The sequence below is a fragment of the Amyelois transitella genome, chromosome 17 (genome assembly GCF_032362555.1).
Source record: "Amyelois transitella isolate CPQ chromosome 17, ilAmyTran1.1, whole genome shotgun sequence".
In the NCBI taxonomy this organism is placed as follows: Eukaryota; Metazoa; Arthropoda; class Insecta; order Lepidoptera; family Pyralidae; genus Amyelois; species Amyelois transitella.
In genome coordinates, this window is record NC_083520.1 from 5484934 (window position 1) to 5502094 (window position 17161).

At 32.8% G+C, this 17161-nt stretch overlaps 1 protein-coding gene across 3 annotated transcripts in view; it reads right to left on the bottom strand.

Annotated features, from left to right (window-relative positions):
• Positions 1 to 17161, bottom strand: part of LOC106142251 (cytochrome b5 reductase 4) — a 64259-nt gene that overhangs the window by 39481 nt on the left and 7617 nt on the right. The window contains exons 1-2 of one of the 3 annotated variants that reach the window (XM_013343953.2): positions 17016 to 17151; positions 16045 to 16363 (exon numbers count right to left, since the gene is read on the bottom strand). In XM_013343953.2, the coding sequence (XP_013199407.1) occupies positions 16045 to 16357 (313 nt within the window). In that variant the 5' untranslated portion in view covers positions 16358 to 16363; positions 17016 to 17151. Of the gene's footprint in view, positions 1 to 10228; positions 10566 to 16044; positions 16364 to 17015; positions 17152 to 17161 lie in introns of those variants that run through there. The other 2 variants (XM_013343951.2, XM_013343954.2) reach the window with 2 other exon arrangements.

Sequence of the window (17161 nt, forward strand, 5' to 3'; positions counted from 1 at the left end):
AAAAGTTTTCGAATCAAATAAATGAGAGCAAAATAAACGAAATCGCGATTCATCTTTTAGATTTTCATAAATCGCAATCTGTCAAAGTGGTAGTCAACTTTGATGTCGGTGGCTGGCGGCAAACTACAATCTTCAACATTTTTTTAAATTCTACAAGCAGTAAAATACGTTTACGTTAAAGGGTAAATAATTAAATAGAAAACTTAATTTTAATTTTAACATTTAAGTATTTACTTTTATACTTAAAATTCAGTACTTAAGTAACAGAAATGTAAATAGCTTTATTTAAAAATTAATAAGTATTCAATTCATAGCACAGTGGCATACGGGCGCGCGTGTCTTCTACATCTATGGGGCCCTGCTCCGCCTCACATATGTTCCTTTAATTAAACGAATCAATCATCGGGGTACGGAATAAAACTAAAAAACATGTCTGGGCACAAGATTGATCTGAATTTGTTTGAAATAAGACATAAAGATTATGACAAAATTATATTTTATCGAGTATAAAAAGATGTTTATCGTACCTATATGTGAGTCTGAATATTTAACCAATATGTGTTTGGTAGTAAAGTGGTAATGATCAGGCAGAAGATTCTACCTGAAAAAATGTAAGTAAATTTGATGGCCATTAAAATATATTAACCGGCACAGGCAGTAAATTCTCCAGGTTTTATACCTGGAACGAAGTTTGGAGTGTAGCCAAATTTAACTGCTATTAAACCTGAAGATTTATAAGGTAAGATAAAAACAAATGGAGTCAGTGTGGACACTATTGCAGATACCAAAAAATCTTTAATGAGAAATACATTAAATATTATAGCGCATATCCACATTTTATTTTCGAATAAACAATATGGTGTAATTTTTCACAATTTATTAATAAGAATGATTTAAACAACTAAATGTACGCAATCTAACCATCTGGAACCTGGAGAGATAATTTGGTAAAAAAAATTACCAGTTCGTTTAAAATTTTCTAATATTATATGAAAGTCTGTAACATTACCTTGGCCATTTAGATTAAATTAATAACCTGTGAGGACGCATGATGACACGAATGCATGAAAAGCCCAATTTCTTCCATGATGTCATAAAGTTTCAGAGATTTATTTTACGGATTTTTTGTGGAATGTTACTCAGGGGATAAATTTGCGGCCAATATAAATCATAGCTGTAGCACAGGATAAGACATATAAAAGGGAATAAACATTTTCAGCACATTTCCCTTAAAATTATCGCCTTCAAAATGTACATATGTCCAATTTCTTGGTGCAGAAGATTTTGTAGGTACTACATTGCCATTGTCATAAGAGTATTTTAAATACATGGAATAAGGCATCATTGTCATAAGATTGTAAAGAAATGAAAAGGTATAAAAAATATACTAAATAGTTTGATAACGAAAATCTCCCGCTAGAATCTAGAATAGAATTTTTTTGTTAAAATTATGAATATAAGGCCTTATAAGTAACAAAAATACATACATAGTAACATACATACTATATATTCTAAACGATTTTAAGTGCGCGAAGAACAAAACACTAATAATTTTTTTTAAATTAATAAAAAATCTCTAGTCTTGTCGATCATCCTTCAGTATGGCTCCGGAGAGGTTATAAATTTTATCGCGTAAATGGAGAACATATATATTGCTCAGAAGATGGCGTCTTACAAGATATGGCTTGTTTATCTTCGCCCCAAGAAATTTGGCGCCTCCGTCGTTTATCACTGTTTGTTTGTTTACTAAGATTGACCTACTTTTTATACCTACCAATTTGACTTTGATACATATGTTTCTACGAACCTAAGCTTTGAAGTTCTTCGGACATAAATATTTTGACATCCATTATAAGGCAGTATTACTAGTTTGGGGGTGAATAAACAAATAAAAATTAATAAAAGAAATAGATTTTAAAATGAAAAAAGAATCTTATACACAAAGTATCAGATTTTTTTAGAGTATTAGGTTTCTTTTGGGGTCCTCTTGAACTGACCTTTCACTACGATGCCCCACGATTTTCCCAGGCGGGTCATAATTTACATAATAACCTTCGCCCCGGGCTGTATTCGTTCAATACTGAATAAAATAATCTCGTAAATAAATCATCTCCAATTATTGAGCTTCTGTATTTGTTTATATATGCCACTTCAATAACCCGCATGATACGTTACGTTTTCGTATATCTTCACGTTCTCATTTCTTAAGCTGTGAATGAACAAAGAGTTGGAATCGGGGACAAATCCACAAACAATTGAGAAACGGCAATGAAAATACGGGAACAAAAATAGTTGTTGAGTAGGCAAAGCTCTTGAAGCCTGGGCGAATTCGAAACTAACGAGCAATTTCCACGACCCGGGGCTGACTCGCGCTGGAACAGTTAAACACACAAGTGGAGTTCGCGGCTATTTGCTATTGCTCCTGTATTTTATGTTCTCGTTTACTCTGGCTTTGATCCCATCAGTTTAAATACATCGTCTGGTGTATCCTCCTTCTCTTATTTCAAATGAATCTACAAAAAAAACTAGCACTACCCATCTCCTATTCAGCTGAACGGGGCTTTCGAGGCTTTTACAGGGTTGGTTTTGCTATCTCAAAAGCGATAAAGATGTAATATGTTTACGTATACCTTTAAATTCAATTTTCAGTCTTATTAAGTCTTATAAGATTCCTGCGATATTCTTTCACAAAGTTTCTAAAATAACGAAAATTAAAGTGTTCTCGATTCATTCTAAGTGACTTTCTACCGATTCCAAATTTAAAAAAAAAAGAACTATTGAAATCTCGCACAGAAAATTCAAAGAAACAGCGGGAACATAACTGGTAATCCCAAGGGTTCAATATCTCATACAGTTGGCAAACACGATCCTTACACAACCGCATGACATTCATAGCTAGTCTGAATAGTTTATCCTCGCATGTTTGATAAGCGCCACAGAATGATTTCCGACTGAATCGAAGACTGGCGGTATACGCTTTTCTTCGATGTTGAAACTTTTACGTCTAGAAAATGCAACAAATAATATTTCTTCCTCACATATTACTACTAACATCAAGATTGGGTTAGTCTACCTCTAAAAAAACTGAGATTTTTTTGCAATAGTTACGCCCAATGGAAAAATATTTCTTTAACTCCACCAGTACCAGTTATAATGTCCAAGTTTGTGCACCATGGAACTTGATGTAAAACTACCTATATAAAAGCAAAGACGACGCATCCATCAACGCAAGACCAAAAAGAAGAAAAGAACGTGGCATACAGATTGATAAGTAACTTTATATTTGCGTTAATAATACTGATAGAATCACGCTTCTTTGACGGGAGGAGGCAGATGTAGTCACATCTTTCCACTTACCGCGATCCCTGGATATTCGTCTGCTTCATTCTATTCATGCATGCTCGTCAGTTTCGGGTACCCTGGACCTGACCTTTCGCCAGAACATCTTTGATTTGATCAAGGTACGAGTACATTCGTCTAGGTCTTCCCAAACACACTCCCCTGGTATATTTGCTTATTCAACCTGCTTTAATTCATCATCTCCATATGACCAAACCATCTAAACATTAATAATTGTTCCATTGAAAATATCTAAATTGTGTCTCGAAAAAAGCTAATTTAAATTTAATATTATTCTTTATATTTGAGACTTTAAATAAATTGAAATTGGTAGGAAGAATAATTTAAGATTCATCCCACGCTGACTCCGAGGAGTCCTTCAAAAGGAAGAGATCTAAAATATCAACCGTTAATACTAAAAAAGATTTTCTAGAAGAAAACGAAGTCTTTTTATATTTATTTATGATGTCATTCAGAAAAAGAAAGATATTGCTAGAGAGTATACCTTCCTTTGTTAAAAATATTATTAAAAGAATTCATCAGCTTGGCCCAATTTTAGTGCATTAACAAAAATATAGACATTTTCTTCCTGGGGTTATTAGCTATTATAAAGGAATATTCGTCTTTTTATCATTCGCTTATATAAATGATTTAGATTACTTCGACATCTCCTTATTTATTTTTCGGGAATCGGCTTCAGGAACAGGAGAAGATTACTCATATTTCTTGATTCCAAATACCATCGTGATATCAATTACTTTTACCCTTTATTTTGAAGTTTTCCTGGATGTAAATATCCTTACTTGTTCATTTTATCATTTTGTTATGTGAAATAAACAAAAACGTAATATCTTCTAATTTATCCCTTTAAGTGTCTATCAAATAACCGGTTTTCATCATTTTATAAACTATTTAAATAAAAAGAATTTATTCACATCGTATTCAAGTTCTTATTTTCTCTAACATTTTCAAGTAGAGCTATATTACTTTACAAGATACAGAACCCTTAAAGAGATTGTCACTTTATTGTAGTAAGCATTTGGAAGGGCGCAATTATAAATAGCATATAATAAAAATAAGAACAGTTTGAAAATTGTTACTGTTTTTTACCATGAACGACCTTAATTCCAAATTAAAGTAATTTTTAAAACTTAAATGATATAAATTTCTTTCTCACGAGGTATTCTTAAATCGACTCTATGCTGTTATTAGGTGAGATCGCCTTATGATTTCAATATTTAATATGTCTAAGCAGTGCGCACATGTCTACATTATATAGATGAGAACAATGATACGTCTTTAATTTATGGTTAATTGTCTTTGTTAATTACTTACTGGAATCCGAGTCTTTGAACACTTTCCAGAACATAATTATATCAGAGGCAATAAATAATTACTTGACTGACTGGCACTGCGCTGCCTCGGACTCTGGGCCACTAATGGAAGTATAACAGGCCCTATACACAATGAGCCAAGCAGTGGCCACATTAATACTCGAATTATTTCAAAGGAACGCTGATGAATTGTATAATACGAGTCAGTTACTTGAACATTATTTTCTAGAACTTATAAATGGAAAAGTATGGCATTGGTGTCTATATTCGCCTTCACTTACAAAAGAAGCTATGACAAAATGGATGTTTCCGTGTGAAGAAGTGGTGTCCGGCCTGGTTTATAACTGGTTAAAATTCATTTGCACCATTGCCAAATAAAGATGTCGCTACCATAATTGCCGGCATGGATAATTAAATTCAAAATTAAGGGATTTGAACTTCGAATTATAGGCAATAGGCAAGAGCATGGGTTGGAACAAAACACCGAGTCAATAACTTGTTTTCAAAATAAGACAAGCAATTTTCCTTATTCATAAAATTACAAGAAATTCATGTTGGCCCTAATGCCTTGGTCACTGTGTACACCGCCCTTACCTAATCAAGATCCAAAAAGTAATTAAGATGCACAGTAGTGCGCGCACCTAAAACGTTCAGACATGAAGGACGTCACATCCAACTACATTGTTTGAAATAACTGACTCCACACTGCACCGAGAAATTTATTTTAACTTTGAATCGCGTGCTAACTTTTATGAGTTACGAGTACCTACATATTTGCGTATTCCTAACTCATTGACCGACATAGGCACAGCCTAAATCGCTGGGTCTAGAACATTATATTAAGCCAATGGTCTAGAGACTAGAAATTCAGTAATGAAATTCCCTTAAATAAAAATTTCTGAGAGAAGATTTTAATAGAAATTAAAAGATTTTTCTTGTTTAACGCGTCTCTAGTTGTTTAATATACCTAATATTACTTTTTTGACTAAAAATACTATGAGTCAATTTGATTTCGACGAAAGAAAAAGCAATTATACTGCTATTAGGCCGTTTATTTTGGTATAATGGATTTGATGTCATTTTCCTATCATGATATTATTGATCAAATCCCGTGGTATTGTGTTAGTTTTGTATTTATTTTATGTATTACAGAAAACAATATCTGTCTATAATCAATACAAAAATAACGAATAACGCCTACTGTTACGGCTTATTTTATTTTGAAAAGTGTTAGTCTGTAGTGGTAACCAATAGGTTCGTTATACGTACGTTTTATAAATATAAACCTTATTTAAAAATTTATATAAGGTGTTTCTGTCCTATACCTATTAATATATATATACCTATAAGAAGAATGATAAAAATAAGGAATATTGTGTAACATACAAAAGGTTTCACAAAATGGTTGACGACGAATAAATGAAGTACAAAACGAAGTTTAGTGCCGCGTTCAAAGAGTCAGTGCAGAAGAAGCGTAAGAAAGTGCTGTAAGTACAGTATTTTCTTCTGTAACGTCAACATTACAAAAATGCATACTTAAATTTAGAAATAGAAATATGGATGAGAAACATTATTATCGAATTGATTTAATTGAAATTAAAGTAATAAAATTTTAAACGGAATATAAAATTGATGTACATAGTGTACCGAATTTTAATATGTACTTACCTCTCATCTCACGTAGGTAAGTAAACTCCAATAAATTCCAAAAATAATACGAAAATGAAAAACAAAAATAAAATGATGTGTCTTTGTTATATTTCACTTTTATTATCATTTCTTTACTGATACAAAACATACTTCGGTATTACAGAGGCGTCAGCTGCGGCCTCTGAGGAATTAAGGGAAGGCAGACAGCCTTCATCCCAATTTATATCATATTGTGTCATACTTTTATTTTCTCGAGCGAAATATTCTGATCACTTTATTTTTGTATTTTTATATTGAATATAGTTCGCTTTCAATCAGTCAATGCAGAGTTTAATCAATCAAATATTTTGTTTAATAAAAGATCTCTGTCTGATTGTTCGAAAGTGAATTCAAAGAACGCGGAACATTTAAGGTTAGGTGAAGAGAATTAAAAGAAAATTTGGATATAATATCTATCAACGCATGCAACTGAAACTACTTAAGAGAGTTTGATGGGTTATGGCGTACAGAGAACTATAATAAAGTAGGCTTCCGTTACGGAAAGGTATTCGACAACAGTCGAGCAGAGGTAAGTCGTTATATGTACTATAAGTCATCGTTGATGACCTTCAAAGGTACCTACAATATTAAATGCAAAATATTTCTAATATTACAGACATGTTTATCTTGTAAAATTTAAAAGTAGTTGCGCATGTCATGGCAAAAAACAATCGCGTTTTTTTTAAATAGACAAATTGTGCTATATTCGAAGCGATTTTAAAAACAAGTGAATAACTGAGAATCATTATTTTGTACCTGTGACAGAGCTCATAAATATTTAAGCCCGTTGTTTGTCTGTCCTCGGACCGATAGAAACGCGGTAAAATTTTTTAAAATGGTTATAATATAAAATATGCCTTATATGGAGCGTTTATTTGGGTGAAATAAATGTTATTTTTATTATCATTTTACCTTTACATCAAAAAAAAAGGAAAGTTGATTCGTTACACTTTTTCAGATTCGATTCGATGATATAGAAAATTAAGTATGAGTATTCCTTTTCGAGCATTACACAACTGAGCGCGATAATCCATGCTCTATTTGAAAGCAAAAATATAATATAGCTTATGGGCGATATAATGTTAACTGAAGCAAAGATAAACCGATAATACATATTGCATTAAGAAAATACAACCTTTTTAACAAAGGAAATAAGAAAAAGCCGGTCTATTGCTAAAGTAATCTTTTCAAGTTGGACATTTTTCTTCTAGTGAAAATATTTTGAAAGGTCAGGTTAAGAGTATCCGAAAACGACGCGGTTGCAACTTGCGAGTTACGAAGCTAAAGAAGTATGCAGGGATCGTGGCAAGTGGAAAAATTTAGTCCTACCCCTCCGGGAAAGAGGCGTGTTATACATAAAAATTTATGTCTATATGGACACTTTTACTGCTATTATATAAAAGTATGTTTTAATCAAATTCCAGTAAGCCTTTTTCAAGTCCGATACAACTTATTATTTCGGGCCTTCTGTTTCCGCTTCAGGCATCGGGACAACAATGGAAGCCAAATTTTCCGACTTTTTGACTTATTCGATTTGACTTTACAAAGAGAGCTCTGAATGCATAGGAAGTTGAAGAAGCCACATTTCTTCTCTAATCATGAATCAATCAATTACTTCTTTTCTTTTTTAACGATATCTCTTTTTGGGTTCTCTGCCTTTTCGGCGAAAATCGTTTGGCAGATCATCACTTGCCAATCAACGTTTCGCAGAATTTTATTTCGCGGAATAATCATTTGCCAACTATATCACTTAATTTTGTTTCATTTCCCAACTTAACTATTGCCAACTGTACGTTTGGTCTGGCTTTTATAATGACACTTTTCACAAGGCCAACTTTCAAGTAGCGAACGTTTCAGTTAGAGTAATATTCATTTAATTTTATGTATTGTTTACCAAATAATATATTATTGTTTTTTTTTTCCATAATTATTTTTCTACTGTAGCTAATATTCAAGTGCCCTGTGTAGTGAAACAAAAGCGATTCGGTTCTGGCACTTCGCCGGCCGCTGCCGCGGCACGCTCGCTTCGCTCGCTCGGCTCGTGCGTTGATGGTCGCAGTTCTAACCTAACCTAACCGATTTCTTTCGATTTCACCTCAACTACGTTAATAAAGGAAACCGTTGCCAACGAGGGGGAAATAGAAAATATATTAACAGGTGTCCCACCAGAACCTAAGAAAAAAAAATACTTAGACAAAGACGAAAGAATCAACAGAATTCTTGAACACAAATCTTCATATTCACATGAAAATTATTAATGTGCATTGCTGCTAATTTAAAGTGTTAATTTTTTTTGTAATTCTTTAATAATAATATAATAAAAATTGCATGTCGAAATTAGTTTATTTTATATCATAATATAAATGTACGAAAAAGGTACTGTTATACAGACGAAACGTTATTCGTCTAAAAGTTGTCTGGCCTAGTGAAGGATTTGATAAATGATAAGTGCCCGAAACGTGTTCTGTCATTATAATAATGAGCTTAACAATAATTCTACCAAATGAAACGTTATCATACAAAAATTTGACAATCGTTAGTTGTCAAAGTGAAAATCAGGCGAACCGTTGTTTGGCAAGTGATAATCCGCTAAACAATTTTCGGCGAGAAGGCAGGATACCCTCTTTTTGGGTGGTGTGATAACAAGGTAATTTATGACTTACTTACTTTTCTACCTCAACAAATCAACTTTGTTATCCCAAAAGTATTATCCATTCATATAATAAATAAGTTACTGACCAAAATCTGTACTTGAAAGATATATCTGTATGTTTGTACTCACACTACGCGAAAAATAAGTATTGCTCCGATTTGAATGCGGTTTTTTCAGATGTGTTAGGCTTGGTCCAACCTAAAAACTGGTATACTAAATATGTTTTATATCTAAAAACTAGCTGTGGCCCGCCAGTGAACTTTAACGGCGAACGAAATCGCGAGCTACACTTAGTTTTTAAATATAAATATATATTTTTTATTTCATAGTATCTAAAATAATAACCACTTAAAACGTTATCTCATATCAGATTTGAACGGTAATGTTACACAACTCCGGAGAGACTTAAGTTTCAAGTTACTTTTAAAGTCTGATTACGAAGCTTTGTGGAACTTCCAGCAAGCACACTGTTGGACTATATAAGCGTTTAGGAGTTTTACTTGATTGAAATTCAATCGGTGCTGCTTACATACACTATTAAAAATTAAATAAAAATCTTCCAGCTCATTCGTTATGATTCAAAGCTTTTACTTTAACTTGAACTAAAATTGAAAATTAACTAGGTCTATTGTCTTGTTTCATATTTTTTTAATTCGTGCTCGGTAATCCCTTTTCTTTCTTCCTTTTTGCTGTCACGTTAGATATTCCATTTTCAGTATAAAACGCAAAGTCAGTAAAGCAATTTAGCATTGGATAATTGGAAGGATCGGAAACTTTTAATCAATGGATCCACTTTGCCATCGAGAAAATTAGAGATTGGTATCAACGGTTTGGAGAACAGTTTGTGTACATTTTAAAATTAAACCTTCGTAACTAGAGGTATAAGATGTTAAAAGGCGTTTAAAATAATGCAACTGAAAGTATCTAACTGAAACAACTACTGAGGTTCACACAGTTGTGTGGATAACAGCGGTTACATAGCAGAATAATAAGCATATTTCTATTTGCGTCAAACAGATAGATAGGTATATTTCAAATAATGAAATATACAGAAAAAAACAAGAAGGCATATTTTTCGTATGTCGTATTGTCAAATATACAATTTAACTTTCTAGCACAAATTAGGAAGTTAAATTGTAAACGGAACGGATAGACAAATTGTGGGCTGCGGAGCTCTAAATATATTTTACATTAAATAAATAGAGATAACAACCTGCTATGTCAGTGTCGGGAGGTCGATGCCTCTGTCTGCCATTCCACCAGCATCCACAACACGGCATCTCAAAAATGTTTCACTCACACTCTCATGCTTAGCACATTAATGAATTCAAGTTTTGCGAACTTGTATTGAAACATAAAAAAATTTAATAAAGTAAAAGTTAGCACGCAAAAATTGATAATGCTTTTATTAGGGTGATATCATAAGGGTGAAATTCTTCAAGTCATCGTCACTGCATTCCGGTTAGTAGATATTGCGAAAATGGCCATGATAAGGATAGGGCGCGGAGGGCGCGCGGCCGCCACGATCCACGTTCGCCGCCCGACTGAAACTGAATTCCAATTGAAAAAGGGGTTCCGATTCCTATGTTCCAAAACAACTAAGTGCAATCTCTGGTTACCTCTAATGTTACAGCTTGTTTACATTGTTAATACACCTGTTTTTTACTGATGTATGTTTTGTAGGTAATTAAAAAAAGACGAACTAAAGAACAATACGGTGCCGCCAGTCATGGTAATCTTTTGTATGTTTTGTGATATGACGATTATGGCTGTGTTGGCTTTTAACTACTTTTATATACCTAAAAGCAAACTATAGTTCGGTATAACTTCGATTATGAAATAATTGAGGTTTAGGTCAAAAGATTTCACATTTAATGTTGCCTGGTTTAATTACCGTGTCATGATTTTTTCTTTCAAAAGAAATAAAACGAGTGACAATAAATTTCCTTTCTACACAGCTGGTTTTATGAGTCATTTTATGATATAAAGTAATTACGAAATGGGTTTCTCATTTATTTATGTCCAATTAATTGATATTCCGATATTCATAATTCTTTTGATACTTCACAATACAAGATAACAACGAAATTCCGAGAGAAACAAGAGTCCAGGATTGAGGAAATAGCTAATATTTTAGATGAAATGTGTAACAATAGGTACGAACTATAATGATTTTTATTTTAATCTGTTCTTTTTTGTTCTTTTTATTTTAAGTAAGTAAATGTCTATTGAGGTTTATTTATACCTATTGTATGATGCTTAGAATAAGTTAAGACTTACAAAGTAAGCGCGACCCGTGGGAGGGTAACATTTCCGTCTCCCGACTCTAAAAATAAACTTTATTTGTTAAAACTTCTTAAATAAATGTAAGTTATATAAAATTCGAAAATAATTATTTGTCTACTTCAAAGAAATACCTATCCTATATTCACATTCGCAAATGCATACAATTTCAAGTACCTAATACAAGATGAAAGGGTCTATCTATTAATTTAAAATATCTTCATTTTATATTTCGTGTGGTTACTAACACTTAAGAATAGAACTATGGATGTCGTAAAATGGACGTAAAGTGAGATACATAAACTTAAGGTTCATTCATTTTTTTAAAATTATTGTACTTTTCAAATAGACAAGCAGATCAAACGTTTCTACCAATTTCCATCCTAAATCTTACTATACTGCATTATCAAAGAATTAAATTATTCAAGTTTAAAATTTCCTACCGAAAATAAGCGGCAGTAGAAAAATTTTTCTTCGGCCGCTTGACGATTTAAAATTCTAAAATTCTGAAAGTCTAAAACTTAATTAGAATCAGTATTTATACAAATTGGATATAAAATAGGCCCTATCCTTACCGTGCCCAAATTAGACATGTAGGTCAGACAAACATTCACAGAACATACGACTGACATCGAACCTCTCTCAGCGGAGGTTATTTTAGCGACAACTTTATGAATAATAAATTTTGCTTCGTTTTATATTTCTCGGAATGCGCCTCCCTCTGGTTAGGCTGGCGCCTGGCTACATGACTTATAGGAAAGTATGTTAATGAAGTTTTGTGTACTTATTTGGTTAGTTTGTTATAAACAAAAAATAACCAGCTTAACCTAATTAAAAGTTTCAAATTACGAGAATTAGCTAATCCTAAATTATAATCCAAACTATGTATGCCTAAAACCTTCAAAACAACCAATCGAAAATTAAACTACAGGACACAGACATTAAATTTATTACAATGCAATGAATACAATACAATAACCCAACCAGCCAGGATCATAGTTAAATATTTAGTGGGTTAGTGCAGGTGTTTTTACGATGGTGCCTGTTTTCCCTTTCCGAAAGTATTAGACACGAATATCATTTCTAATATTGGTCGACTACTACCTATATATTTCACTAAACGTAGATATTTTTATTGAAAAGCAGCCTAACTTCTTTTGGTTATAATATCTACTCTTTTAATGATGTAAACATTTCCATTCGACCTTAACTTTAACTACGTCTGTATTTCATTTTCGTATTTTATTTTACCCATAACATGTCATAGCTAGGTCAGCAGATAGTTCAAATCTGCCATTTTCCTGATTTTGTTAACTTTAAAATAAGAAGTAAAAGTCCAGGAAAATAAGTATTCTTGAACCCATGAGAGTAATGGAGCGCACGACACTAATAATCATGGTAGACCACTTTTCCAGAATCTAAAACTAAACGAAAAAATTATTCCTTCATGTCAAATTAACCACACTCTTGCGTTTTTTTTTAAGTTTTATATTAAAAATATGCGATGAATGAATATGGCACAAGTACGTTTACGTGAATACACACTTTTCCTAGGGCTATTCATACAAAAATAATTCCAATTAAGCTATGAGCCTCGCCTAAGGAGCGGCTTGAACATGACGCCATACGAAGTTATACCTGCCTACTAGAAAATACTACGAGTATATGTGTGCAATCAGTGCCGGTGAAAAAGTTTAAGCCTAAATTTCTTCACGATATAAACCAGTAAACCCTCTGTCCAATATTTCTAACAGGAACGAAATTCGTCTACAACGATTCGAGATAAGCGCAAACATACAGACAGAAAAAACACTTTTATAATATATAGCGCTAATTTATTCAAAGATTATTTTAAACAACTTTCAGGTAAAAATTTTCAGAATGATAAGGTTGCTCGTACTGTTCTAATACAAATAAAAACTAAAAGGACCTGGTTTTGAAAACATAAAAAAATCAATGTGTACACACCATTTTTTAATTCTTTTATTTAATATAAGTATTTTAACTATATATACGTACAATAATTTTAATTGTGTGGTAAAGTAATTCACAAATTGCAACCACCAGTATTAAATTGTATGTTTTATGTGAACATGGGCTGTGAATGAAATAAAATGGCTATAAAAATGTTTTATTATGTACCATCTCTCGTTTGTGTAGAGAATCCAGGTATTAGTTACGTGAAACATGAAATGATATTCGCAAAGAAGTTATAGGTGATTTAACTAGAACATTGGATGGCAAAGAGTTACATTGCAAAGGTCAGAACAGGAACATCTTGCAATATTGTATGCCAGTGTCATTCTAGATTTAAACGGAATTATGTGATTTCAAGTAAAGAATAAAAATTTTGATAAAACAAAATAAGTATCTAGGTGTGCCAAGATCGTGGCAAGTAATGATGTATTCTCGTATAAAGGCGTGATTACCTATTTATACAAATGCATTATCATGTTGTCAATTGGCAACACATCTGAGGCGTCAATTTAGGAAAAAAATCTGTATTTAAATTGCGTGAGGAACAACCTACCGTGGCAGAGTATACAATACGACGAATTCAACTTTGACCGAAACATGATTTGGCCAGTGTAATGTACCTGTTACGAATCCTAACTGAAGGCTCTAACTCCATGTCCAGATAAGATTAATTGCAATATAGAGGACACTGACCGATTGATTGCCACATCAATGCACAGACCAAACTGCTGGGCTATATATTTGAAATTTGCCATGTAGGTTCCTTAAGTAGTCTAGGGGTACATTAAGAGAGGATTATCGAAATTACCACGGTAACGGAAATTAACGGGATTTTTCTTTAAGTGAAAGTGCTGTGTGGATCCTGGATCTTAAGAATGAGACCACTCCATGTTTTGCCATGGGTGCCGTAAAACGCGACTTAGGGAAAGGCTTTTATACTTGGGACTCTTCTTTAGGCCATAGCCTAGCAACCTGTCACTTCCTCAATTTAATCTCAAAGAAGCCTTCCAGTCTTTTCTAAATTACGGGCTCTGTCTACCCCGAAAGAGCAAAAGATGTGACTAAGTATGTATGACTAAGATAAATATATAAAACTTACTGTACTGCACATTACAACAAAAAGACAATCCAAAGGTGCATTTATCATTGAAGCAATATTTTCTAAATAATAAATAAATCTAAACTTAATGGTGCAAGCAAACCAAAAAACTGAAACGAGGCTTGAGATGCCGCTTGGCTTGTAGCTCCCGGCAACAGTTCCATTAGGCCAATCATTGAATGGTATACTCAAATGTTTTTAACCTGATATTTGGTTCTGTGATTTTAAAAATAGGAAACAAGGCTGTCGGGAAAAGGGCTCTGGCTATCTCTAAAAATTTCTGTATTGAGCAGATTTTGTAATCATATTGATTGCAATCACATTCATAATCCCTTAATTTTAAATAGACAGTAGCGTTTGTGATATTTCCGGTTTCATTATTTGAATTTTTAAGCTGTTAATAACAAACAAAGCATTGTTAAAACAAAAGAACAAAAAAATTGTTGTTAATAAAATATGTCAAACAGCAAATCATGTAGGTTACGTGATAGAAACGTGTTACGTGCGTACAAACGCACGCACACGTACTTAATTTACGTTTTTGTGTATACGTGTATTTAGAGTCCTCTACATAAAAAGAAATATAGTGGGAACCCATAAAGGACAGTCCTTTCTGTCCGTCTGTAATTTTTTGTACCAACCTATCCAATTGGCCTGAATTTATTGACTATTTGTTTCACTCATAAAGTGTCCTAAAGCTGCAAATGTGAGACTAATAAATGAATTTCGTAAACTTTCACTGTTTCTTTCCACAAGATACATTGCAAATTAATTTAAGTTTTATTTAGGATTTTTTAACTTAATTAATAGTTTTAATATTAGTTATAATTAATTAAAATTTTGATTGAAACTAGATTGCAATCAACTAAACTAATCATCATCACTATCACTACATAGTATAAAACAAAGTCGCTTTCTCGGTCCCAATGTCCCTTTGTATGCTTAAATCTGTAAAACCACGCACCGGATTTTGATGCGGTTTTTTTTTCAATAGACAGAGTGATTCAAGAGGAAATACTGCTATTTTTGAGGTTTCCAATGTAATGTCGTTAATTATCATATTTTTTCCGCTTTCATTGCAAACGACTCTACGAGATTTATCAAATAAATGTACTAATTATTTGTACACATTGAAAAGGTCTACAGAAAACTCCGCGATGGTATAGCATTAATCCTTATCCAATTACCTAAATAGATTAAATACATTTTTGATTTAATATAGATCTGAAATGTAATAATTTTTGTAAAAATAAAATAAATTGTCACAGTTTTTCTATAGTGTATTTAGTATCAGCATTGCACCCGTGCGAAGCTGGGGCGGGTCGCTAGTACGAGTATAAAAACACACCAAAGTACTGACATGAAAAAATTACAAAAAATGCTTCATGAAATAAAAATAATTTCTACGATACTTTTTAAGGTACCTATTTGTAAATGTTTTTTTTAAGTCACGTACTGACGTACTTTTTAAAATATTTTAAGTCATGAAAGGTTTTTTATTTCTAACTTAATATTATTCCTACATAAAGAAAATTTGTTAAACTGGAAACTGAACGCGGAGATCTCTCAGGTTAAGACAAAATCAGCTTTTTTACTAAGCTGTTTTAAAGGTGGCAATTTTTTGCTTAAGAATAAAATGCTTAAGTAAGAATGAAAGAAAAAAGACTCACCGGTAGCAGAGCCGGAGTTTTCCAGATTGTTCTTGACATCTTGCTGATTTGGATTCAGGGTTGAACTTTGTTTACTCTTAATAAAAGGCGTAGGAGATGTGGGTAACGACATGGGGGATGATAATCGTAAAGGTGATGTAGGAGTTCCCAGATTGGAAGGAAGAGACAACTTTGATTCAGATGTTACGAAATTATTCTTCAAAGAAATGTCATTTTTATCTGAAGAGTCTGGGGTACAAAGGACTGTAGGTAAGGATATTTTTAAAGAATTATTTCTGGATGGAGATTGCTCGTGGTCAAGTGGATCGGCCATTGTGATCTGAAATTAAAAAAAATAAATATTTACAAATCTTTAACCAAGAAAGTAATTAGTAAAGGAAGTTTTTTATTTTCTTTGAATGCCGATTAAATATTTTTGACTCCGTATCCAGTATATGTAAGTACCTACTATTTATATGATGAAAACTCACAATTCTTTAATTCCATACGATGTAAGACTGGAAGAGTATTCCTTCAATCATTTTTCAACAATCTGACTCATTAGGGTTTTCTCGTTGGTAAAGTTATTATGTACCTACCAACTCCTACCGATTTTAATCGAAGTGTAAAATATATTTTTACAGAATGTGTTAAATTTGAGCATTTCGTAAACAAACTTTGGTATAAAGAAGGTTAATCAGTTAAAGATAGCCGCTAATGATTAGTGAACATACATACAGCTGACCGTGGACTTTCAGTCTCGAGACTGTGGGACCTTCCTTCCCTCAGTGATAAAGACATGATAATGAAACAACAACCCCAAAAATTCGATTTATTAAAATGCTCTTTGGTCAATGTTTTACATAGACACTAAAATTGACATAAGTCACTAGAAATAAAGAGAACCGAAACTTAGAAAAAATAACAATTGTCCATCAAACATCAAGTAAACTGTAGGTAAAAATACAGTAATGAAATAAAATCTACAGGACCTTGAAACTGGTTGTTGATGGTTCAGTCGGGTTACGTCATATAGCAGCCGGCGCGGCGGTCACGGTGGACACTCTCCGTTTCGTTCCTACCCACGCGAGCGGCAAATTAGTTGCTAGCCTGCCTCCAACCTCGAGAGCGAGACACC